The following is a 26748-nucleotide window of genomic DNA, read 5'->3' as shown; positions in this document are numbered from 1 at the left end:
AATTTTTGCAGTTAAAATTATTTCTCTGGTGGATAAAGTTCATGTCCCTCAGGTAGTCTGGTTTTTTAAATTTATTTTTAATTTATTTTTTATTTTTATTTTTTGGTCTGAACTAGAAGACATTTCCTATGTATAAACCCAGCTCATGGGAGGGGGTTGTCCGTGTGAAGGACAGAAGTGGTTAGTCCTTGTCCAAACATCAGACTGGCCAAAGAGCCAGCAAGCCAGCCAGTCTTTTCCCCTGAACAGACAATCAGATGACACAAGGGTGTCTGTTTAGCTCGGAGCTTTTGTTGTCTAGAGAATCTCTTAGAGCTGTCCATTAATGCTGCAGGGATGTGTTCCAAACAAAAAAGCCCGTGGCCCAACCACAGAGCACAGATGAAGGCGTTTCTATCAAAGCCACCGGCTACACAGAACTCTCTTTTCTCCAATGAAGCTTCGGTTAGACTAAGAACACGTGCACTTTTATTAAAACCAGAATTTTGTAAAATGTGGTTTTTAAAGGATCAAGTCATTTCCACACCAGGAAGTAAATGAGATGGTATACATTTTTGTTGTTGATTTGTTGTCAGCGTAAGGATCTCGCAGCATTGGAATTCATTTCTTTTTCTTACCAATTGTTCCTTCAGCCCGCAACAAGAAAAGGAATTGAGTATTGATCGTGTTCAGAAGTATGCAAATGACGTGAGTGCCAAGCCTCAAAGGCTGTGGTCTCCTCAGAGACAAAGGTCATGCTGTAATGTGGTTCACTGAACCCCTGGAAGGGGCCACAGACAGTATATAGATTTTCCTCTTTTACTTCTACACAGAAATGAGTTGAGAGTCCTAAGGAGCCTACGAACAGCTCTCCAGCTGTAAAGAGAGAACATAACCCCCTCCCCCCTCGATTCCTAGCTTCCATGTTTGGGTGGGGCCTGAGACAATATTCTACCAGATCTGTGAAGTCTGGGAGAGCCACCTGCCCGGGTGGATGGGGAAAGGGAGACCATGCCTTCTGCATGCCGGCCTTGGAGAAAACAGTGAGAAACTTGTCAACTGGAGAAGAGAAAGCAAATTCTTTTCCTTTGGGGATTTTGTTCAGTTCCTTTAAGCTGCCCAATTCTTCTTGATATTCAACCACAAGGCAGGCTTAATAACTGAACCCTGAGAGGCTCTTTCCAGGGTGAGTTTTCCCCTTCTCCACACATAACGCCTAAACTTCCCTCATAACATTTGTCTCATCACTTGGAGATGTCAGCTTCTAGAGGGAGATGAGTCTGTTGCTTAGTGGCCTGAGACCACCACACACGGGGCCCTGCCTGGATACCCGCCGGTTATCTGACTGGCTGCCATGTGGAACCATGATTCAGCTGGAAATCACCTATTCTATAACCAAGCCTGTAATCTACCCAAATTCTGGTAGAATTATCATCTCCTTTTGGCTCTATAAATCATCAGATACTCAAACTAATTAAGTGTGTGTGTGTGTGTGTATGTGTGTGTGTATGATTTTAAAAATTGATTTATATCATGTGTACAGGTATTCTGTATATATATATATATATATATATATATATATATATATATATATATGTGCCATATGTGCACTTCATGCCTATGGAGTCCAGAAGATAGGAGCATGGAGTCCAGGAGAAGACAGAGCATGACTCCTGAGCAGCAGACACTTAGAAGAGAAGCAGCCATGCTCTGACTTAACTATATTTCCAAATCTCTATGATTTAGCCAGAGGAAACAATCATGAATGAGTACAGTGATAAAGCTATGAATATATTCATAAAGGTAAAATTTATATTAGTAAAAAAATTAGAACCAGCTTATGTAGCCATTAAAAGGGGATTACTTCCATAGATCACAGTAGACTCACACAGTGGGGTAATATGTATCCACAAGAATTGAATTTCAGGAGCATCTTTAGCGCTGTGGGATCGCTCACAACGCACAGGCAAGCGGGCAGTGTAGATCACAAGGGATGACGTGGGATGGGATTTGGAAGGAAACACATCCGTCCCTTGCTGCGACATTCCTAAAAACTCCACGATGCCAGAAGCTATCCAGTGAAAATGGAGACATAGTCATTTTAATGAGAAGATGATGTTTCCTCCTAATACAAGATACATAGATAATGTTCACCAATGAAAAACCCTGAGTCAAGTAACAAGACAAGACTGTGTTTGTAATAAGCACTACATTTAGCGAACAACAAAGCTGGCAGATGAAACGTTAAGTGAGACGGCTCTTGGCTAAGGTAGATTTGAGGGTGGGGACTGGCAGGATGTGGCGCCATACTTTAAAGAAGTGACTCTTGACCTTCCCAGTTGCCACCTTTGAGTACAGCTCCTCATGTTGTGGTGACACCCCAACCAGAAAATTATTTCTGTTGCTACTGCATAATTAAAGTTTTGCTACTGTTATGAATAGCAATGTGAATATCTGATATGCAGGATATCTGACATATGACTCCTGAGGAAGAAGTTGTTGGACCTCCAAAGGGGTTGTGACTCAGGCTGAGAACAGCTGCTGTAAAGACTACCTGAGACTCAAAGGGTTGGTGAGGGGGTGGATATTTCTGAGTCCATCACTTGCTGAGACACACAAGGACTCCATCAAATGTTGATGGCACAGTCCAGCCCGCAGCCTCACTTTGGCTAAAGCTCTCTTCTCCTCTGTGTGGCCGGCTGCTGGGCAGCAGTGAGCAGCTTCCTCTCTAGGTTGTGAGCAGGCTGGCTCCTCCCTAACCTGTCACCCCATCACTGCTGTGAGGAGGGAGAAGGACAAGACTCACATGAGTGGAATTGAAGGGACCAGAGCAAGGGTTCTTCTGCCTGACAGAAGTTTGTGTGTCTGCATGTGTGAGTGTGTGTGCACTCCTCATCAAGGAAGCATCTCTTTGCAGCAGAAGGCGACCACTACAGACAACCACAGCCAGTCAAAATGCACAGCCCCACTGGATACATGTACAAAATACTCTGTCACCTAAGGCTCAGGCTCAGGGAACATTGAGACTTGTAAGAGCCAGAGTTGCTGTGAGATTGTGTTCCCTAGTAATGATGAAAGCTACACCCATACCTCTTCTTAAACACGATTCTTTTACATTAGCTGAACAAAGATGGCACCAATGGACTTGCCAGTGTGGAGAGAGAAGTCCATGAGGCCTCAAGTACAGGCAACTGAGGGAAGCTGGGAGGGAGGGTGGCCTTAACTAGGGAAGAGAACCCAGTGCCAAATGGTCAGCCCTGAAAATGTACATTCAAGTAGCATTCCATGAACTGGTGCATGTGTGCGCACATGCACACACACACACATTCATGCAATAACAATTAATGAAAAAGAGGCCATTAATTTGAAGGAAAGTCAAGAGAGGAATATAGGAGGGTTGAGAGGAAAGAAAGGGAAGAGAGAAATCTTGTATTCCAATTTCAAAAATAAAATAAATCAATCCTGAATTAAAAGAATCCCTTAATCTTTTCCCACACTGTGTGTGTGTGTGTGTGTGTGTGTGTGTGTGTGTGTGTGTGTGTGTAAGCGCGCGCGCTGTTTGATAGATACAGAGCAAAGCTCTTATTGGGGAGGGATAGACAGATACACAGGCACAGACTCAGAGTCACAACAGACACACAGATAACAGAGATGGACAGATGAGACACACACAACAGACAGATTTCAGACAGACCAGTAACTACAAATCACAGACAGATGGAAAACCCAGCAGGAAATAGAGAATTAAAATTTGGGCTCACAGTAGGTCAAATTGAAAAAAATCTTCATGCAATGTATTTTGTATACTTATTTTTATGTTTGTATACACAATATATAATGTATAAATATATCAAATATGTGTCAATACATTTGATAACATATTTCCTATCTCCCAGCTCCTCCCAGATCTTCCTCACCTCCCTACCTGTCCAACTCCATGCTTTTTCTCCCTCCTCCTCTTCCTCCTCCTCCTCCTTCTTCTTCTCTCTCTCTCCCTCCCTCCCTCCCTCCCTCCCTCCCTCCCTCCCTCCCTCCCTCCCTCTCTCTCTCTCTCTCTCTCTCTCTCTCTCTCTCTCTCAATATAAATAAATAAATAAACCAATTCAACCAAACCAAACAAAACATGAAAATTAAAATGACAAAATAGTAATACAAAAATTGTAAGAAGAAAGGAAAGAGATAGACAGGAAAAAGCAAACATAAAGTTGTCATTCAAAAGTCTGTGTTTTGTGTTACCCACTTACTCTGGCTATGCAGCCTGTCTTGGTGACAGTGCACTGGAGAAAACTGATCTTGCAGTTCCCAGCAGGTATCAATTGCAGATGGCTTCTTGATTAGGGCTGGGACTCTGTGTCCACTTCCTACGACTTTTGCTTGTTGTCACAGTCTGCGCGTCCTATTGTGTCTGGAAGAGGCTGTCTCCTGAATGTCATCTGTCATCTCCAGCTCTTACAATCTTTCTGCCTTCTCTTCTGTATACACTTATCCTTACATTCCTACATATGTAGGTTCATAATTGTGTCTGTTTGCGCATGTGTATAAAATTGCTCCAGTGCCCTTATTTTGGGGGGAAATGAGTTCCCTAGTTTAAATAATTTTATCTCAAGTAAATGTAAGATTTAAGGTATAGATGTAAAATTACATTAAATGTTAGTTTGGATGAAAATTTAAGTTAAATCATCATTTAAGAATATAGTCTTCAAGCTGGGTGTGGTGGCACATGACTTTAATGCCATCACTTTGGAGGACAGCAAGGGCTACCCTGAGAATCCTTGTCTTCAAAAACCAAGAAAAAGTGTGTAAGTGTGTGTGTGTGTGTGTGTGTGTGTGTGTGTATTTCATAACAGTATAACAGTAGAGATGGTACTGTAGATTGACTGGTGATAACACTATTGGATTGAATGAACTATTACCATAAATGGTTTTTACCACAAAGTTGCTATTTAAATTGACAAGACTTTCATAAAAGAAAAATGGCTTTTGAGTGACTCAGGTTTTGAATTGATTTCAAAGTCATAATGAAGAGCCATGGCCATATACAAAGGTATTAACATCGGAGAAGTTCACCTGAAGCTCTGGCCCGGGCCTCCCACTGGTCGCAGCACTGTCCTCTGAAGAGAACGGCATCTCCCTGGCCTGGAAGGCCTCAGCAACTTATCTCGGTTTAGCATGCAGTGCACAGCCCCTTCATTAAAGGCAGCTGGCTTCGAGCTGGAGCGCCCACACTGGCTAGAGGATTTGGATTAGATTCAAATTCAGGCCTGCATGTGTATGCAGTAAACTTCAAGGGCTTTAGAGGAGCCAGGAGGCCTCCCGCAAAACCCGGGGGCTGCTTAAGCAAAAGCTGCAGTGCAATATCCAAGCTAATGATGCTGGAACATTCTGCCCACTGGGCACACCTTCACGCAGGAGGGTGATAGCCCGATACCTAATCATCCAGCTGATTATGAGCTTCATCCAGATGCTGGGCCTCTGTAGCCGCTGGGGAGGCCTGGCTGCTCTGTACGGCTCTCTTGAGTTCACAAAGCCTATTCCCCAAGCTTTCAAATCTTACCATCTCAGGCCAATTCCTGGACACTGGGGCCTATGTGTCTGTGCTGAGGATATGGCTCAAAAATGACACCCAAACACCTTCCACACAGAGCTTTCTACATGAAGGTGTTTCTCAATTTATTCATTTAACTATAGGGATGAGCCTTAGTAACAACAGAGGTGCTGAGATCAATACCCAAGTTCAAGTACATTTCACTGCAAGTGGTCAGATGGTCCTGACATATTAATAAAAAATAGTTCTTTCAGAATTACTTAATCTGCAGTATGGTGGCTGGTTCTTTAGAAGCTGAGGAGGCCACAGCCTCTTGTCCCTAAAGCTCAGTTTAATGAGACCTACAGGAGCTTTTGGGTGCTTACCGGCCTTGAGCTCCTGAGTCCCCTTGCAGAGTGGGACAGAGTACCCGCAGCATGTGAAGAGCCACCCACAAGCTGAATTCTCAGCTAAGGCCCCTCTGTGGTCTCCTATGTTGCAAGGCTTTGCAGTGACTCTTTCTCCCCACAGTCAAAGCCACTTGCTACGTCCTGGAAACTATCACAACACACAGAACATAGAATATCACAGAACATATGACATGGCTATGATCTGTTAGCTCTCTTGTTAAACAAAGCCCTTGGCTACTAGCATAGGGCTCCATGTGTCATAGGTGTTCTATATGTACCACTCACAGTATATAAGTCACTGTTTCAATAGTCTCAATTTAAAAAAATCCCAACAGACAAGCTAACTGAAGCTACCACCTCAAGGACCACGAGCTGCACATTCTTCCTCAGACGAGGATGCTACTACGGCTTCTTAACTGAGATTATAACTTCCCATTTTTTTTTATTTGTTTCACAATACCTAAGAAACTATCCAGAATTTGACAGAATGGGGAAATAATGAATTCACTCTAATTTTATTACTCAAATTGAAAACCAGCATGACTATTTTAAAGAGTGATGTGAGGTCAGCTTTCCATATACATTCCAGTTAAGTCCCTCAGCAGCAAGTTTTAATCTGCACTGAAACTGCACTGACAATCTTCAATGTAAATTTGGATGATTCTAAGTATTTATCTTAAATTGTATTCCAGGGATCATAACTAGACATTCTCTGAGAGACCCAAGCAAAGATTTCATTCTGCTCAGGGCTGGCCGAGTGCTTATTTTTCTTATCTGCTCTCTCTCTCTCTCTCTCTCTCTCTCTCTCTCTCTCTCTCTCTCTCTCTCTCTCCCTCCCTCCCTCCCTCTCTCTCTCTCACTGTCTCTCCTACTAACAGTATACCCCACCACGGTGTAGGTTGGGGCAAGTCTGAGGGACAGTGCCTTCCTTCTGGGGTCTGTGCACATGTCCTGTTTTACTTTCTAGCTCACGATTATGTCAAAACCTGTTTGGATGGCATCTATATAGGATGCCGATGGAGTAGAGTTGCAGGGACGACAAAGCTGCCATGCCCCTGCTGTGGTTGCCCCCAAAGCATGGCACAGAAGCAGCAGTGTGTCTGTTGTACATGGCTCCTTTTGAGTTGTACAGTTCTACTGAGGAGTGACTGCCAGAAATGGAACACAGTCAAGGTACATGGTGTGACACTGCTGCAGACATGTATGCTACATGGAATTACAGCCACCAGTACATGTCACCTCACCTGAGACCTTCCCATGCATGTGTCACCTCACCTGAGACCTTCCCATGCATGTGTTACCTCACCTGAGATAGACCTTCCCATGCATGTGTCACCTCACCTGAGACAGACCTTCCCATGCATGTGTCACCTCACCTGAGACCTTCCCATGCATGTGTCACCTCACCTGAGACCTTCCCATGCATGGATGTTATGAAAACACGAAAGGTTTCCTCTCTTAGATTCTATATATGCAGTCCTGTGTTCTCAGCCTCCACTACAACAATTATTAGACCCCTAAAACAGACTTCTAGCTACAGGTTGTAGCCTCCAACCAACAAACATCTCCCATCCCTCTAACTCAACTCTGATGGCTGCCATTCCAATCTCAACTTTCAAACCTTTCATGTTGTGGCTTAGGCCTGGACTATTCCCCAGAGCTCATGTGTTGAAGGCTTGGGCCCTAGTTCAGCAGAGAAGCCTTTGAGACCTGACTTCTGTGGGGTTCTGACCTCACGGATACATTTATAACCAATCAGGAAGCTGCAGAGTCTCTAGGATGAAGTAGGTCACTGGAGGGCCTATCTTACCCTAGTCTGACCCTGCTCCTCTCTCACACTGCTCAGTGGCAGCCATGAGCTGAGCAGGTTTTAAAACACAGCACACTCTTGTTGTGATGTTCTACCTTACCACAGGAACAACAGGACCATTTGACCTCAGGGTGAGGCCTCTGAAGCTGTGTTTGTCGCCACCATGCGACACCAACTCAAGAGCACAAAATGATTTTTCTGTAGATGATTTGTTTGACTGAGAAAACTGTCCCTAGTTCCATCCAAAATGTTAAAAATCACAGAATTTCATCCTATTTATGTAGAATAGTACGTGTGTGTGTGTGTGTGTGTGTGTGTGTGTGTGTGTGTGTGTGTGTATGTGTGGTGTGTGTAAAAGGGGGAGGGAGGAAAGGAAGAAGAGAAAGAAATTTTCTATCCCTTGGGGAATAATTGTTCTGAAAGACAGAGGTAAAATATTTTTTATGGCTACATCTTAAAGGAATAACAAATGTTAAAGGAAATGAAAAGAATCCACCCATTTTTTATTCTTCCATAACCTAAAGCTTCTTGGTGTTCGATTCAAAGCAAAGCCATCTAGAATCTACTTGGACATCAAAGGACATGACTTGGGGATCACCTTCCTAAAACAATTTATCTATAATATTCATCACAACCAGTTTTCCTTTAGCCCTATTCCAACTGTTGGTTCACCCGCCGCAGATGTTCCTTAGACTAAGACCTTTCCTGTTCACATCTGTTTTCCACACACCTAAACAGATTTAGAATTAAGAACTGAAACTGGTTGGCCATCAATAACAAACTCAAATATGGAAGCCACAGAGTACCACCATTTCTCAGTTGTTATTCTGATACTAAAACTTATGTCACATAGGGGAACAGAGCAGGTCTTAGGATTCAGGGCCCTGGGTCTTTAGGTAATAAAGGGAGAAGGCTGGGTTCTAGCTAAGCTTGTTCAACTCATGTGCTTTGTTTGTCTGAAGATGCAGAGATCTGGGAGTATCAGAGCAAAACAGGGTCTTCTGGGAGGAGTTAGGGGGAAATAGTGGGGGTGAGTATGATCAATACACATTGTATTACATCATCAAAGAACTAATAAAAACATTATTTTAAACACAGAGGGGGGGCGTCGGGGAGGGAGCCCAACAAACAAAGTTCAAAACAAAGGCTTCCCTCTGTAGACACATGGGCATGCAGACAGCAAATGTGGACTTGTGATTGCCCCAGGGAAGGTGATGGTCCCTGACAGGAGGCAGGAGTCCAGGCAGAGGTCACAGACATCAGAAGTGATTTTGGAACAAAGCCAGTGTCTGCACCACTAAGTCCATAATGGTTGGGTAATCGACGTTCACATTTGGTGCCTTTCTCTCCATAACATTCTATCTTCTACATTCCTTTCAGTTTCTAGAAATCTCTCAGTGAAAATATCCAAAGAAGACTCAGGGCTCAGTTCTCCTTGAGTCATGTCATTTTTGTTTATATTCTAAAGAGGGTTTTTTTTTTATCATTCTAACATAGTTAAGCATTACTCTGAACATGGCTCCCTCTTTGCTGCAGTCACCAACGGGTCCTTGTATCTCTTCTGCACCAATGAATAGGTGGAGAAATATTTAGCTCAGATTTTAGAAAACCCTCCATCTATCTGATTTACCTCTGATGCTCCCAAAATACCATCCGTGCATCACACCACACACTACAGGGATTTTCTGGACCTGACGTACAGTGCCAGCACTGGCCAGCCCATGGCAGTTGTTCACTTACTTCTAGGCTCATGGCCTAAGTTATGGGTCATCAGATCACAAGATTAGGTTGGGGGCAGGGGAGACCAATAATTCTGTGGTGGGCTAGTCTCCTTCCAAGGTCATCCTGCACAGAGAGCTGAAAGCCTCAACCATTCAACACTCACATAGAGAAGGCAACACAATGAACATAGCCACAGTAACACGGCCCCTAGGGAGGAGGGACTGTCCTATCAGCCATTACATGAAAAGAGAGATGGTATCGAAAGCCTGAATTTGTAAACACAAACACAGCAGTGAGGATGCCAAATAAGGGATCGATTGGACCTCCTTCCAAATGCTGCTACAACCACATTTCATCCAGGCTTTGAACTCCTTAAAGTTATAATAACCACCATCTTTTCTTTCCACTGTAGTTTCTTGTGATTTATATAAAGCTGTGAGTTACAGGCAAAAGGAGTCAAAATTAAAGAGAGGCAGGGGGCATCCACACATGGGCAGATGAGAAGGTCAGGAGTCCAAGATGATACAGAGACATGGGGTAGAATGTAGCTGAAAAGCCTGTTTCATCCCAGTTCCTAAGCCTTACTGTTTAAACAGGGGCTTTTCCTCTAGTTTCCTGTCTCCTCCAAGAGGATCTCAGACAAGTGATCAATGCAGGTTTCTCTGCAGACATCTGAGAGGTAAGGCCGGGGCTTCCAAGAGGAACGTAAGACGCTGCCAAGCGGCACCCATAACACAAATGCCTCCTTGATTTTCAAAGAGTCCTGACACCTGCTATGCTATTTGCCACTGGGAAACATAAGTATTCAGCTGATGAATGAAGAGGAAATAAGCCATAAGTTGAGACACTGAACTTCTAGGGCTGTGGCAGACTCGGGTGCACCGAGCCTCTTGATGTTTCTGAGGTAAGATCCCAGAATCCCTCTCAAGGATGTTAGCTGAGCCAATTGGCAAAGCCACAGTAAGTCTGGAGTGCTTTATGCACACCCTAGGACTTCGAAGACCAAGCTGGGTTTTCTTCAAAGTGGTAAGCCTGACACAGGAGACAGATGGCACTGGCTGTCCTGCCCTGAACTCCTCTGTGGCACCACTACGTTTGGTGTTGTGAAGGAGCTAATCATGAATTGCTAGGGTTTCTCTAATACTTTTCTTTATTACTCAATGGGCTCATCTCTTCTGAACATATTTCTGAAACATGATTCAAAATGCAAAAATCAAACACAGCACTGCCAACAAGAAAATGGACAATGCTGCAACCATACCCATCTTGAGACCTGATATTCAGATTACCCAGTGCTATAACGTTCCGGAGCAAATGGATGAGGGAAAACAGTCTTCCTGTCTACATCTCAGATAGTGGATATTATTTATAAAAAGAAAGAAACTCAAAAATCAGGGCTCATTTGTGCATTTATATCATTCAGCATAAATGCATAATTGTCCCAGTCTCAGACACCAGATGGTGAGTGCAATTCATCTTCACTTTCGCTTTATCTTATCACATTTAATCTGTGGCTTCAACCAATTCTAAATGTAGCACTTACAGAATTGTCTTGGTTGGCAGCAGGAGCAGGTATCCTAGCTATACACATTTTCTCACAAATACACAGCTCTGAGGGGGAAAGACCTGGCCAGGCACTATGTGTAGAGAAATGTAGTTTATGGGTGGGGGGTACTGAAAACCCTGAACTCAGTATGTGGTGCTCACTATGTTCCCACAAGCACTTCTAGAAGAAAGCTGGAAACCATGTGTAGTCTATGCACTGTACAGAGGTGTGGAGTTTAGTATCCATGATGGAGGATGCACAGGAAAGCCCAGCCAGGGCACAGAGACTGAGCTGACCCAGAGATCTTTTCCTAGACCACTGTGTTTTCAAAATAAAGGTATTACATCATTCTCTACAGTGTGTGTGAACACTAACCTCTGCTGAGGCAGTGCCTGCAAAGGGTTCTGTGCATCCTAAAGGCCCTTTGTGAACATACAAGTGCACACACACACACACACACACACACACACACACACACACACACACACACCTTGCTCTCTAGTCTTTATTTCTCTTCTCTTCTTTCATCACAACAGCCTTTGGCACACTGCACCTTGGAACTGTGGGTTCACATGTGGTGACCAGAGGTGAGCAGTGTTTAACAAGCGAGGTAAGCAGGTGTTAGACTGGCAAGCCAGTTCAAATGATGGCAACTTTGGATACAGAAGTCATCCTGTGGGCAATCAGAAACCTGGATAAAATGGAAAGATTTATTTGATCCAGCCTAGGCTTCAGAAACAGTGGCTTATAGTTGGCCTTAGAGATGTCTTTCTGAGCTAGAAGGACCATTAGGAGAGTGACTCCAGAGATATGACGCCCCACCTTGGTAGGGGAGCCTGTGGGATTCTTCCATGGCATCAGTGTTCACCTGGAAACGAAGAGAGGCTTGAGCTTGTACAAGAGTTCCCAACAAAAGTACGAACAAACATTTAGATGGGTCACAGGAGCCAGGCGCGTACAGGACAGACCTTGAACAGGAGCCAGGGTCTGCCTGGGCTGCCAGCCATAGAGCACACATGCGCTTAAAGTGCTTTCACTCTGGTGACCAGATACCTTCAAAAAGGCTCTGGGTTCTTAAAAGGCCATCTCCTCTCATGATCTTTGTTTTGCCATTTTCTCCTTGCAATCCTCTTTTCTTTATCACATATTTTGAGACAGTTCTAACATAGTACTTGGTATTGCTCTTTGGAACATTGTCCTTGTATTAACAGATTAAGCTTCCAGTGACACAGGTAATGTTGAGTGAGCATTTGGTGCTGCTGTCTGTCTGTATCCCTTTTCCCCCCTTTTTATTCAGCTTCACGTGGCACTGTGCTATTTTCTCCACCCCACCCCCCACCCCACCCCCTGCTCTGGCTGTCTCTAGATTGGTATGTTCACTCTCTCTGGTATCAGCTTGAAGGCAGAGAGTCACAAGGACTGTTGTCTGTGCATTCTCGTGGCTCTATTCGAGAGCTGTCTATTTGTATCACACGTTACAGCTTCACTTTGAGGTCTGAGGATGTTTTATTTATTTGGTTTCAGCTTCAGGAACCTTCAGATAAAAAGTGGCAACATACATCTTTACTTCTGGAAAAAAAAATCTCGGCCATGGCTGTGGCCGTGGCTGTGGCTATGGCTGTGGCTGTGGCTGTGGCCGTGGCCGTGGCTACTTGGTCTAATCCTCCTGTGTCCCTCCCTCCTCAGCTTCTCACAGGAGCCCAGACATATCACAGCATTTCTGCGGTCACCTTCCGTGGTTTTTATTATTGCCCTTCATACAGACTATGCAGAGCTCTAGGCAGTATGCTCACACCTGTTTTCAAGTTTACTGATTCTCCCGTCAGCTCTAGCTACTCCACCTTAGAATGTCCACAGTAGTCAAACTAAAGGATTCAGGTCACTCTTCACTGTTTTGTTTTGCTGCTTTTCTTTTGAAACCCCATTTAACAATTTCAAACATACTTGGTGCCTGTGTAAGTCTGTTTCCGGTGCTTCGGTCCCTTGATCTACTGTTGGTTGTTCTCCCCCTTGAAGTGTGTTCACAGGGTTTCCGATGCTCTCTCTGCCCATTTAAGGTGGGGGTGGTTTGTTTCATGGGGGCACACTGTGGTTTTGATCCAGAGCACTTGGGCCCTGACAGAGTGGAAATATTTCACATGAATTTCACCCCATTTATCTTCCTCACCATATAGATGGGAGTCCCAGAGGCATGTTCTTGCTTAGGACATGCATCTATGGGGAATAACGTGTGCTACCAACAGGTTAGTTACAACCTCAGGTGGTAATGCACATTGTCGGGGCTATCCTTGGCCAGTGTTCTTACAGGTCGTTTCTCATTGGTGGGGAGACTTCTGAACGTCTAGGTCTACTTTGAGGGGCTCATCTGCCCCGTCCCTATCACAGGCCATAAATCACATCTGCTCAGGTGTCAGAACTACATGCTCACCCCAGGCCTTTCATTCCTCAGACTGCCCCCCTCTTGTCTTTGTATCTCTCTGTCTCTGTATGTGTGTGCCCTTCTCTGTGTCTCTGTCTCTGTCTCCTTCTTTACCTCCACGCCTTCTTTCCCCCTCTCTCTGCTGCACTGAAAGGATTTCTGCTATGTGCTCTGAAGCACTTTTCTGGGCCTTCACTGGGAAAGGTTTCCCTAGGTTTCCCATGTCCCGATCTCCTCCAGTACAAACTTCCAAGGACAGCATTCACCGCACCCCACCCCACTCCAACCCTTTCAGGTTCTTTCAGGTTTGTGCTAAAACGACAAACTACCCCACGTTCCTGGAAGACAGGCTGGCTGGCAGAGGCCTCAGTTCCTAGGCAACGCTAATTCTTTTGGAGTGCCTGGCTCATTTCGAGAACTTAATAAAAGCTGGTTATCTTCTATTCACTATCCAAGAACAACAGTCAAAAAAAAAAAAAAAAAGGCCACTGTTATCTAAAGCACAGAATTAAAAAGTACAGCCTTAAAGTGAGCAGACATGCAGCGGCCATAGCCTTCCCTCTCCAGCGAGGCAGAATGGACTGTGGGTGGGACAGAAATACTTTGGTGGCCATTTGTCAGAAAGTGCCTGATTCATTGTCTCTATTGTTTAGGAGTCTTGAAACCCCAGGGTGACACCCATTTATTGAGGGTGAAGAGCGGTGGGGGAGATTTTCTATTGTTCAGAGTCACTTATGGGGAAAATCTTGAATTTCTTGTACTAAAAAATCAAGAGCATAATGCTCCTAAGTCCATTACTTCTTAGTCATGCTCTGTTAAGGGAGGAAAGCAGAAAGAAAAGATTCTGTACATCTGAACAAAGTTCTCCAAGTAATGTGTGCTTTTGTGTGTTTGAAAGATTAAAATAATAATAAGAATAAGAATAAATTAGAAAGAAAATCTTTTACTATATGATTTTAGAGATTATTTTAAAACTTAAATTTTACTTTTGGCCTGAAATGTCTACAAAGAACATTTCCAAAGTGTAGACCCACATGACCACCACTGGCCACTGTATCTTTAAGTTACGACTCAAGGACCCTTGTTGGAGAGTGCTTTGTGCTGAACCACAGGCTGCCACTTTTTAGAATATTCCTGCGTGTTAAATCTACTTCATTATAGTTTGGTTTTGCATTTTAATTGAGTTACATGGCGTGAACCTAAGGAATCTCTGGCACATCCCAGTGGGTCTGATATGCTCTCCCAGCCCGTCACTAGTCATTAGGCATTTTCTCAGGTCAAACCATAAACAGACAAATCCATGAACCTGTGGGTTTGCAGGCCCTTCAGTGTCCATATATTTTACCGTGCTCTCGTTAAAAAGCAAAAGGTATCACATATCCATCCATAAAGTTTTAAGAGGGTGATATACTCTTATTTTACCATATTAAAATGACAGACTATGTCCTCACCATGCATGGTCCTTGGCTGGTACATCAGTCTCTGCAGCACCCTCCCTCCTCTGCCCAGCTTTGTTGGCTCCACTGGTCTCCTTGTGGAGCTCCTGTGCCCCCCAGGTCCTTTATCCCCCAACTCTTCCATAAGACTCCCTGCGCCTAGACAGGCAGCACAGTCTCCTTGTGTGTCTGTAATATGGGGAGTAGGGGCTACCTCTGACATGGCCTCTGGTGCCCACTGGTTGATCACTTCTCCATGTTAGATGAGCTAACAGGCCATTGAAAGGTGATGGAGCCAGTTTAAGCATCAGGTTGGTGTGTCGCCGTAACAACTGAGATTGCTATGGGAAAACACTGTAGTGACCACCTCCTGACAGTGGTGGACTGGAGGACATTCAGGATCCACAGCAGCTGAGCCACCTCTATGTTATTGCTAGAAAGAGACTATATATTTAATACCTCATTAAATACGTAGCCTTCAAGATTCAGAGCTTGGTAATATAGGCCATGCAGGCAATTTGCATATTGAAGACTTGATCTACATTTTGCATACGATTAAAATGTTGGGTTCTCTGAAAAATCTGGCTTAGTCATAGTCGGGACGCACAGCTGTAGGATTCCGAGACCCCTCTGTCAACTTCGCTCGCAGTCTCATTTGTTTGACAGATACTACCTTCCAAGATGATGCTAATTATTCCAGTTCTGTGAAGAAATGGCTCTCTCCAAAAGAACTAACCATTAAAATGCAAATAGGTGTTTCCCACTTCACTGGTTAGCCAGGAAAGGCTGTTAACTGCTTTCTGACAGGAGGAGGGGGGACACTACCTCAGCCAGGTTTCAACCCTGCCCTTTCAAGGAGGCATGCTCAGCACTGAGCCTTGTACTGCAGAGTCCTCTGGCTCTGACCCCTTCTGTGTGACAGCATTTATAAGTTTCCACATAGACACCACTGAAGAAATTACTGAACAAAAAGAGCTGATTCTAGAATCCATCCGCTGCACCGGGCCAGCTCTCACTTAGACTAATTACTTAAATGATTTAAAAACCTATGAATATTCATATGCTAGTGCTTCTGAAAAACAAAGCACAGCTGAGCCCAGGCAGCCCCTCCTCTCTTTCTTTTGCTTGGAAAGGTACCACTTACACAACTGAATCAGCTCCTGGGAGGGCCTCAGAGAAGGATGGTCAGGAAGGTCAGGGCAGCCAGTTTCAGGAAGACTAGACCAGGACCTCCCCCACATCAGGATGTTCTTCCTAACCTTCCAGCTGGGATTACTATTACATGAGTAGCTACAAGCGGATCCATCCCAGAGCCATATACACTGTGGTGTGTGCTGACGAAACGGGCAATGTGGAAGTTAAACAAGGACAGGCATGTGGGGCATCCCCCGAGTGTCTAGGACACAGATGAGAACCTAACCATCCAACAGTCCTCAGGGCAGGGGCGTCAACTCCTACGATGAGAGACTTGGGTCCTTCCTAGACACAATATCACTGTCCAGGAAATTCTAAAAAGGAATCCAAACCCCTTCTTGGCCACCACTCTGCCTGTAATATTTGAGACATCAGCCAGCATGGCCGACCTCTCTAAAACAAGTGTTGCTAGAATTAGGAGATGCTCTTGGAGGCCCGCACACCACACACGGTGCATTAACCTCAGCACACAGGAGAGCTGCGCAGAAGAAACTTGCTTGAATCTGGTCAGGCTGAGACCTAGGAGGGTTCCTTCCTATCCCCCAGCATGCTGAGCTTACACCAGGAAGTGGGGAGGGGACAAAGACACTGGACTTGAAACAGGAGCACAATGACTGCTCCCAGGCTGGGAGTAACACAGAATAACTATAATGATAAGAAATTATGGGTCTCTCACTGTCCTGAGGACCATAAGAAGTTGGAGAGCCACACAGCAACCATAAGACAGAGGAGCATCCCTTTGAAGGACACACTTTTCCTTCAGACCAGAGATAGAGTCCTGTAAACTACCAGGCCTCATCACCAGAGAACCTGTGTTATGCAGCTGTGCTGTTAGTGACACATAAAGAATTTGGGAAACTTTGTCAAATTACTCCTTTGCCACCCGGCTGAAGAAACTGCCCACTGGTTAGAATGTTCAGATTAGCTTGGTATTATGCTGTTTTGTATTTTGCAGAGGAATCTGTTCAGTTCATCGACAAGGAATTCAAGTCTTTTGACACACAGTTCCTGAGCCAGTGTTAGGATCCATACCAAGAGAGGGAATAGGGGCTGGCTTCTGGCCCCACGGCAGCTGCTGAGCTACTGTATCTCCCTGGAACCCCAAGGGTTGCTGGTTTTGGAGCTGGTACGTCTCTTTGAAACACACAAAATCAAAACCCAGCTTCAGACGTGCCCCTGAATAGGGGCAAGATGGCTACTACATCTTCTTCCTTCATCGTACCACTGGAAAACATTACATGAGTGTGCTTTCAGTATTTCTGAGATGTAGCTTTGAAAGAGCATCACCCCAGGAACCCCACACTCAAATGCCTGGAACTTCCATTCCTGATGTTAGGACAGACAGCTCGCTCTCTCCGGCACATCCCTTCAGGTGCAGTCAAGGCTCTTGTGATGTGAGCTTCATTAGAAGCTTTAGGGACTATTTTTAAGGCTAGCAAATGCATATTGTCATCTATTATCTGGAGAAAGCCAGATAAAATTTCTAAGTGCAATATGGGGGCTGGGGGTGATACTGCCAATGGGTTGCCATGTTGATTTCACATCAGAGGGACACTCTTAATACTCAGGAGCTCGGTTTTGTTTCACTCACATGTCCCATCAATTACTACAAAGAATCAACTTTCAGCTTCAAAGCTGTCTAACGCGCCCATTGCAGAAGTTCGTCCTCACCACCAATCCAACTCATGAGACACGACGGTGCCCCGCCCACTAGAGCAGAAGTGAGGTACTCACCTTCCGGCTCTCCACAAAGGGTACACTGAGACTCTGTGGAGAGAAGAGAAAGAGATGCGTTAGCAAAGACCATGACTGCAGACTGACTACTCATGAAGGCAGGCAGCCACAGCAGCCTCACGCAGCTGTAACTCCAGTGCCCAGAGTCCCCGCGTCCTTAGCGCAGTGCTGCACTGACCTTGCCATTCAGCAAGTTTTATCTAAAACCTGGACTTGAAAATGCCTTGAACATTATACTTTATTAAGATAACAACCTCTCTGTCATATGCATAAGTGCACATCAGATACATTTTCATAACTGCACAAGGCTCAACACCTTCAGGCTACTTAGATGAAATTGGGAGTGTGGAGTTACCATTTTCAATAGCTAAATGTGTGACTACAGATCTATTAGAATTTACAGCCATGATGACCTTCAGATATAGAAAGTATAGCAAGCGCATCGCAATAAAGACACCAGAATCAACCAACACTGATTGATTTCTCCATAAGTAAGGCCGTGTCTGCAAAGCTGGCTCACTAGAATGGACAGGGATGCACAGGACCATGGCATCTGCAGTATATAACTTGGGCGTGGGGGGCGGGGGGAGTCACAGAACCTATAGCACAGACACAAGTGTAGGAAGACTGATATCTGCCTACAGTCCAGAAATAGACACACTACCCACTCCTAAAACTCAAGGACCTGAGAGAGCCACAGACCTCCCTAGGAATCAGGGACAGATTCCAAAGTTTGACTCTCTGGCTGACTAGAGAGTATACAGCATAACGGCGTCCTGTCGCACAGGCACACATAGGGTAATGAGTCATGGTGACCTATGTGTGTACCCAGGGTTTAGAATACACAAGCATGGTAACTTCTGTACCACTCAGTCCTCAGTCATATACATTGGGATACACAGGTACGGTAACCTTTGTGTGCACCCAGACACATACAAGAGGGTACCGAAGGCATGGTGACTTCTGTCTTCAACTAGACACAATGTTGAGGCACATAAGCATGGTGACCACTGTTTGCTGATGCACATACTTTGGGGTGCATAGGCATGGTGACCCAGCATATCTCTAGACTCCAAAGTACAAGGGCACAGCAATCTGAGTGTACAGGCAGACACACAGTGGGGTATGAAATGCCCATAGTATACACATGGAACCCTTGTGGTAGTCAGAAAAGCAGAGGACCAGTGTGCAAAGCGTCTACTGTGCACACATTTATGGGGGGGCACCTCAGAAGGAGATCTGACAGGGATCCTATAAGCCCCACTGGAAACAGAGGCAAAAACTCGCATGGAGGTAGTTCACACACATCCTTGGAGCCATTGGTAGGGGGAGAAACTCCCACGTGCAAAGCCAAGAGTCAAAAGCATAATGTGTTTCCAGCAGGAGCATGCAGTCTCGGTGTCTGCCCCAGGGTGCAGGGCTGAGGAGCTGTCTTGGGCTGTGGCCCTGTTCCACTCATCACAAGAAGAGCACTGCTGTAAAAACCCGTGCTAGAAAGATAGCTCCGTAGAGTAAATCAGTGTTTGCTGTGGAAGCCCTACAGCTTGAGTCCAGATTTCCAGAACCTAGATAAAAGCTGGCACATTAGCACGCCCATCTTTAACCCCCACAGAAAGATGAGAGGCAGAGCTGGGAAACATACGGGCAGCTAGCCTGGCACACAGAACAGTGGACAATAAGAAAGACCCTGTCTCAAACATTATAGGAGCTGGGGACCGACACTGAGGCAATATCACTCACTCATCCATTCACACACACACACACACACACACACACACACACACACACACACACACACACACACAGAGCGCCTACACTGCCAGCATTTTTTAACAAGACCCCCACGGAAAAGGAGCCCCTCAAATTGAGCACAAAGTTTCTAAACTATACCACAACAACTTTACACAGTACCTATAAACCCAATGCAGAGCACATGTAGGTAACAGTCATGCTGAGGGCCCAGGCCTCGAGAAAATAGTGATAGAGTGGCAAGGACCATGCCTTGTAGGACACCCACCGTGGATAACTAGGTGGCTATGCACCAGAGAGCAACAACCATTCCTACCTTCAGCAATAACCAACCCACTCTCTGCTCTGTGGACCTGAAGTCAATGCCCCAGCTTCCGGCTCTATGTCATGCACTACAATGCCCAGAGTCCATGCCCATGGACTCTGACCCATGGTTAAGATCTTTCCTGCAGAGATTTCCTTTGGTCTAGCTGACACCCTGCGACAGCACAGTAAGGATCCTTATAGTGAATTCAAACCTACAAGTCAAAGATCACCCAGAATAGAGGTACCAGCTCGTCCAGAATCATATATATGTCCTCATAACAAAAGTTTTGAGTGGGTGCTATTTCAAGCTGAATTATTAGTGCATCTATACCTCATTCTTTAAAGTACTATTTGAAGGAAGATCACAGGGACCCGTGGTTACACTCGTTACTCCTGAGCACAGTGAAGGGTCTACTTCTCTATGAAAGCCACAGCTGGCCTCTGCGGCTATAGCACCAACTGACAAGTGACCAGGTTTGATGGCACCTCTTATTAAATACATCACTGAGATTGGACTAAAGTAAATGACTCCAAGAGTTCCTGGTCACAGCATGTTGGGGTTGCCAGTGCAGGGGTTACATACTGACACGAAGGACCTATATACTAAGTACCCAATGGAGATGGCACACTGGGTCAAGGCTCTATCCATTCAGGGTCACATTATCTGGACATTGTGGCCACCAGTGATGAAAGACCCTGCTATTAAGGCCGCAGTCCATCATGTACACATAGCTCTCCAAGCTTGGAGCAAGATGGACCACTCCCTGTGTCAGTAGGGCTTCCTCTTCTCTGCCTGACCTTACCTGGAAAGCGTCTCTAGGCACAGATGCCTGACCTTGCTTGGAGGATGAGCCTGCACAAGAGCTATGTGACACGACTCAGGAGTCCCACTCCTTTGCCTGCCCATAGCATAATTAAGTACAACTTTATGAACAATCAGTCAGTACTGTGTTGTGAACAACCAGCCCTTCCTATCTATGGCCCTAAGAACCTTATACGCCTCAACCTTGAAGCGATAAAATGAGCTTCCTCTCTGAAGTTGATCCTGGAAGTCTCGTCTGTAGTACTCATGGCAGTCCGAACCCCATTTGTCACTTCTGCTCCCTTTGTCCTTGTGTGCTGACTATATCTGATAGTTGGGTGTGTGGTGAGAGGGTCATACAGCTTCCAGGGCAATGCCACACAGACAGCGAGGACGGCAGCAGCATAGACTAATGAGGCCCCAAGCACACTGCACAGAAGCTCCAGGCCTGTGAGGACTTGCAGGGGACAGCTGAGGCAACCCTATGATTCGATAGAACTGGGAAGAAGCTGATGGAAGGACTACAGCAGAGAGGAGGTGCTGGGAACATGGAGCTGCAGGCCAGGAGGGAGGCTAAGGTTCTCTTTGCTTCTAAGAGGGGCCGAACCAAGGTTGGTCCCAGCATCACAATCAGTACCAAACACTTACTTTGCGTGCCTCAAAGGTCAATGCACACAAAAGGCAGCTGAATTAACACATCCCTAAAGGCTTCTTACTTTCCATGTGAAAACTTTAAACAATACAGAAAACTTACAATGGAGAAAAACAACCATAAAATGGTGGATATGGGTACAATGCAGTAACAGCCAAGACTGGGACCTACAGAGTGGAGATGCATAAATTAGGAAACCTTCTCTTTTAAAAAAACTGCTTAAAGCTAGGAAAGCTTTTCACCAAGTGCAATTTGAGTGCAGTGGGAATGAATTTCCAGTGGCTCTGGAGTGAGCTGGGGAGACACTGTGTGGTGGGGGACAGAGAGGCGTATCAAGTTTCCTGTGATATGCTCAAGATACAGACTGCCAACCAAATGCCCTAGTGCTAAGGGCTTGGTACTACTGGGTCATGGTGGAACCTTTAGAAGGTATGGCCTAGTGGGAGGAGGTAGGGCATTGCATGTATGTCCTCTGAGGGGATTGAAGACTCCAGCCCATCTCTATCTCGACAGCAACCTTTTCTAGCGTGTACTTCCACTGTGGAGTGTTGTGCTACGACGGGCTCAAGACAATGTGGCCAATGGCCACGGAGCCCTGAAACCATTGGTCAAAATAAAACTTTCCCTTTAATCACTGGGCTGACTTGAGCATTTTACCACAGGGGCATAAATCTGACTGCTGAGTTTGGGAGCACTGGGAGCACGTCGGGAAGTGTTTTGAGATGGAAGGAGGTGGGTATTCTTGAGATGCAGGGAATGGCCATGTGGTCAGCAGGGTGCAGGTGACAGATGCCTTTTGGGGGGGGTCCTTTTTCTAAGTGAATGCTGTTAGTGTATGCTGGCATGGCAGGACAGGGTGGAGTTAGTCCCCACCCATGAGATTAAGCTACAGAATCATGAAGCCAGGGGACAATGGCTCAGACAACAAGAGTTGGTCTAAGACGGCAAGATGCCTCAGTCTGGCCTTGGCTGTGCAGAGGGAGACCAGCATGGCCTTGTGGTGAGGGTGGCATGTGATGAGAAAAGACGTGTGGTAAGGTAATGCAAGGCAGACAATGCCTGTGAGAATCTGTCATAGTTCAGTTTGCTTAACTTAACTCTGCCCTGCGACTCTAAGGCCAGCGGAAACACTGGGAAACTTACGGTGCTGCCCTTTAGCATGCCTCACTAGGAAAGTGACCTTTTAACATGAAGGTATGGCACTGACTGATGAGCTGAGGGGAGAGAAAATGGCCACTCGGAGGATTTAGCAACTGCTCTGCTGGTGGACCACAGATCCTGGCTCAATAGGGAGGATGACCTTTTAGAACCTCGATTGCTCACCTTCTCCTCATGGGAATGGATGAATGAGCTGCCACATGCAGTGCAGTTCATGGTGGGCAGCACTGGACCTTAGCTTACTAGATGGCGGTTTGTGCCCCACCATCTTGAGTTCCCAGGAAAGGGTACACCAGCTCTTGCCTCACCTCCTTCCCTGACACCCCAGCCTTGGCCAAAGGGTTGAGTACCAAAGGCATCCATGCTGATGAACAGGGCCCCCGGGGAGTCCGGCGTGAGCCGGTTTGATCCGTGGTCAGTCTTCCTGAGGAACGCATATTTATAACATGCTAGATGTAATGAGAACTGAGCTGGTTACACTGTGAATCCATCACTATTACCGGACTCATTTAAAAAAGGGGACAACGCAGCAGATTTATGCCAATTAACACAGGCTGAGAAATTAGCCCACGATCCCACTTGTGTTCTACACACACCTGCACCACATGCAGCCCCTGGAGAATCTGGATATTCTCAGAGCTGTGGAGCACGAACGGCCAGGGCCGAGCTCACTGTTCCCCGGTATATGGTAAGGGCCTTATTTTAATCTCTCAGGAAAGGAGCTGTGCGTGTGGATTGTGAAAGCACCTATCTATGGAAGGAATGAAGTGCACCCACATATTCAAACAGAGGCCTCTTCCAACTCTGTTTGGGAAGCAACGTGCATGCCCTCTCTGTGCTTTATCACGGCGAGAGCTCCTGGACACCTGCTCTTTCTCCTGACTGCAGAGCCAGCTGGGGCTGAGAGTGCAGCTGGCTTAAGGGAGAGAGAGGGTGGCCCTGTCCTACCCCAAGCCTCAGGAGCCAAGAACCTCCTGCACATGACTGCTGAATCACATACAGTCCCCAAAGCCAGACAGAATTCCTGGCATGGCCAACCAGGAGTTTATTGACAGGAGCCTCCTCATCCTCGAGGCTTATTCAAATCCATGTCCCAGTTCTGCGTGCCACAGAGATGACACACTGCTCTGAGCAGGATGTCCCTGTGGGTGACCCACAGGAGAGGGAAAGGCAGAAAAAGGACAGCAATGGGGCATGGAGGTGGTGGGAAGTGGGTGCACTAGGCCAGATGTTGCGTGCTGGGCAATGATACTAATTAGCATCTTTCCATGGTCTCTCCCAGCCCCTCCAGCTGAGATGAGTAGACACGTGGGTATACTGAATACTACTGATGTTATTCTTTGTCCCGTCCAAGCTATGTCCCAGACTGACTGCCCCTGAACATGAAGGTCAGAGGTGAGAAAGCACTGCTGACCCCGACTGTGATTCTGCCACCATTCCACAAACAAGCAAAGCCTTTGCTGAGACCTGGGGCCAGGTGTCACTCGCCCAAGAACTCAGTATGATACAATGGCTTAACACATGCCATGTAACCACACAACAAAGCGGCTATGTCACACACAAGTTTCTACCAACACAATATGACCATCCAACCCCATGATTGCATAACCAAAGGACTTGACCTGACAGGCCAGGAACCTAACTCTACATCAATGTGGACAGCCCTGTGATTCATAATTGGTTTCACGGTAGCGTCTTGGGGCTCATGTGGAACATTTCAAACATTAATATATAAGGATATAAGGACATAAGGACAAAGGGCAAAACACAGAACTTTGTTTTCAGTTTCATTTTGAGTTTGTTTCCTTTTGCTCTCTTTTGATTTTTTTTTTAACATCGTATCTATTATTTGAGTGTGCACGTGTGTATGTGGGTATGTGTGAAGGTGTATATATGCAACAGTGCATGTGGGAGGTGACAGGACAGGTTGTGGTAGTCATCTGTTTCTACTATATGGGTCCCGGAAATTGAACTCAGATTGTCATAGAGTACTGTGGGACTGCCTGGTAAGGGTAACCAGAAAATGAGTGAAACTTTTAGTATGCTTAGCTAACAGTCAACTTGAAGAGCAATTTTGCTTTACATATTTCTCTATGTGATAGGTTTTAGCCATTGAGTCATTCTAGAAATAGATGAGATGCTCTTGGGTCCCAACCTAGCATATTCTGATCGCTAGCAAAAGTTGGCAATTTAAAGATAGCAGCCACTGGTTATTAATTTACAGATACAGTTTGCCTCACTTGGGGAGATGCTATTGGGAGAGGCCAACCAATCACAGTGTATTAAGAGCTAAGACTCTGAAGGACAAAGCATGCTCAGGACGCACAGATCCTCCAGTGGCAGGTCCATGAGGGGCAGACAGGATCCAGTGCAGCTTCTTAGAAAAGTGGAGAAAGCTGTGTGGTGGGTGTGGCCTCTGGCGGGAAGAGCAAGGACCCAAGTCTTAGTGACTAGCAGGTCATCTTTATGGACACATCAGAGATAGAAAACCCCAAAATGCGAGAAAGCACAGTTCAGGCCTCACACACATACAAAGAGGCCATGTCAGAAAGGAGGTCCTTAGGATGCTCCAGACAGGGAGGAGCCCATGGCCTACGAGACACACACTGAAGGAAGGCTCACCCATTCTAATGATGCAATGCAAATAAAATTCTAATTTGAATTTTTCAGTGAAGTAAAACATAATGAAGGTAAATGCAGATGTCAGTGGCTTTAGGGGAGTAGTGGCCATCGGAACCAATTGCAGAAGTCTTGGTGGCTGGCTGAGGAGAAGTTAGGAGATTTTCTCCAAACAGCACCCCTTGCCTGGGCAGGTGCAGGGAGGCAGTAGAGATGCTGCAGAGCAGGCCCTCTGTGAACGCTCTTCACAGCTGCCCCTCATTACACTCATTGACTCTGAAATGCCTCACTGGGCTGGAATGATTCTGGGGGCACATATTTACCTGACTCTGAGTAAGCTTGGCTTAAGAAATGTTAAATAATTATTAGACTCCCCAGGGAAAACAGCATCCGGTTATTATTCAATCCAAATACGTGCTCCCTCCCACAGAGCACACCTGGGATTAAAGATCAGCAAAGCCAGTTGCCTCCTAAGGAAAAATCGATGCTCTTTTAATTTTCACACCACAACTATCTACGAGACTGGATGGCGCTCACGACTGGGCTGTATCTATCCAGGGATGCTCTGCGTGAGCACCCCGCACTCTTAGCTCTCCCTTCAGTGAAGGAGAGGATTAAGGAGCTCGCCTGTCACTGGCCACATGGTCCTGAAGGAAACTTCTAGTACTTGACAATTTTCAAAATATTTCGCCCAGCAGAGTAATCTGTAGCCGCTCCCCGACTTTTTACAGACACACCAACAGTATTCAAGAGCAATCAAACTGAAACTGTACTCTGGCCTCCCCAATAATTCAGGAACCCAAAGGGCCAATCAAGAACTATTCAGTCAGGAAGTCTACTCGTGGCCCTTGTGCCCACTTCTGGGCAGCTGGCACAATTGCTTCACTGTCAGTCCACAAAAGGAGGAAGCCAGCAGTACCTTTGAGGGGCCAGGCAACTCTGGAGAATACTCATAAAATCTCAGGTCCCTGCCCTTCCCATCCTCCCCACCACCACCACCACAAGGGTCCTGTGGGTTTTTTCCACAGCTGTCTTTTTCCAATTAACCCAGCCATACTCACAAAAACACAGAGATGAAACACCTGCCATCCTTGCTTACAGGCCCCAGTTCCATCTCTTGTGTCACCAGTTATACTGACTAGTTTTATATTAGCTTGACACAAGCTAGAGGAGGTCTCACTTCAGAAAACTGCCTCCATAAGGCATTTTCTTAATTAGTAGTTGATGTAGGAGGGCCCAGGACATTGTGGGTGGGGCCATGCCTGGTCTGGTGGTCCTGGGATCTATAAGAAAGCAGGCTGAGCAAGCCATGGGGAGCAAGCCAGTAAGCAGCGTCCCTTCATGGCCTCTGCCTCGGCTCCTGCCTCCAGGTTCCCGCTCCAAGTTCCTGGCTTCCCTCAGTGATGGAGCATGGCCTTAGAGTTGTGAGCTGAAACAAACCCTTTCTTCCCCAGGTCGCTTTGGTCATGGTGTTTCATCACAGCAACAGTCACCCTGACTAGGACACCATCATCGTGAGGAGCCTCTCTTGAGACCATGATCCCTATCCTGTTTTTACATATTCCTCACCCACTTCTTAGTTGGGTCTGTTCACTTGGTTTCACAGCTCTGGGTGCCGTTCCCTGAGGCCAAAGGGGCCCAGACCTCCCCTTCTTAACCCAGAGGCTAGCTGGAGAGGCCAGCCAATT

General features: G+C 46.0%; 1 protein-coding gene across 5 annotated transcripts in view; it reads right to left on the bottom strand.

Moving 5' to 3' along the window:
• Positions 1-26748, bottom strand: part of DLGAP2 (DLG associated protein 2) — a 704261-nt gene that overhangs the window by 274768 nt on the left and 402745 nt on the right. For all 5 annotated transcript variants that reach the window (XM_084758843.1, XM_084758842.1, XM_084758846.1 and 2 more), the window contains one exon: positions 17775-17807. In XM_084758843.1, the coding sequence (XP_084614969.1) occupies positions 17775-17807 (33 nt within the window). The remainder of the gene's footprint in view (positions 1-17774; positions 17808-26748) is intronic.

Source organism: Acomys minous (assembly GCF_964271855.1).
Source record: "Acomys minous genome assembly, chromosome: 15".
Taxonomy (NCBI): domain Eukaryota; kingdom Metazoa; phylum Chordata; class Mammalia; order Rodentia; family Muridae; genus Acomys; species Acomys minous.
Note: the sequence above shows the minus strand (reverse complement) of the source record. Positions and strands in the feature narration are given on the sequence as shown.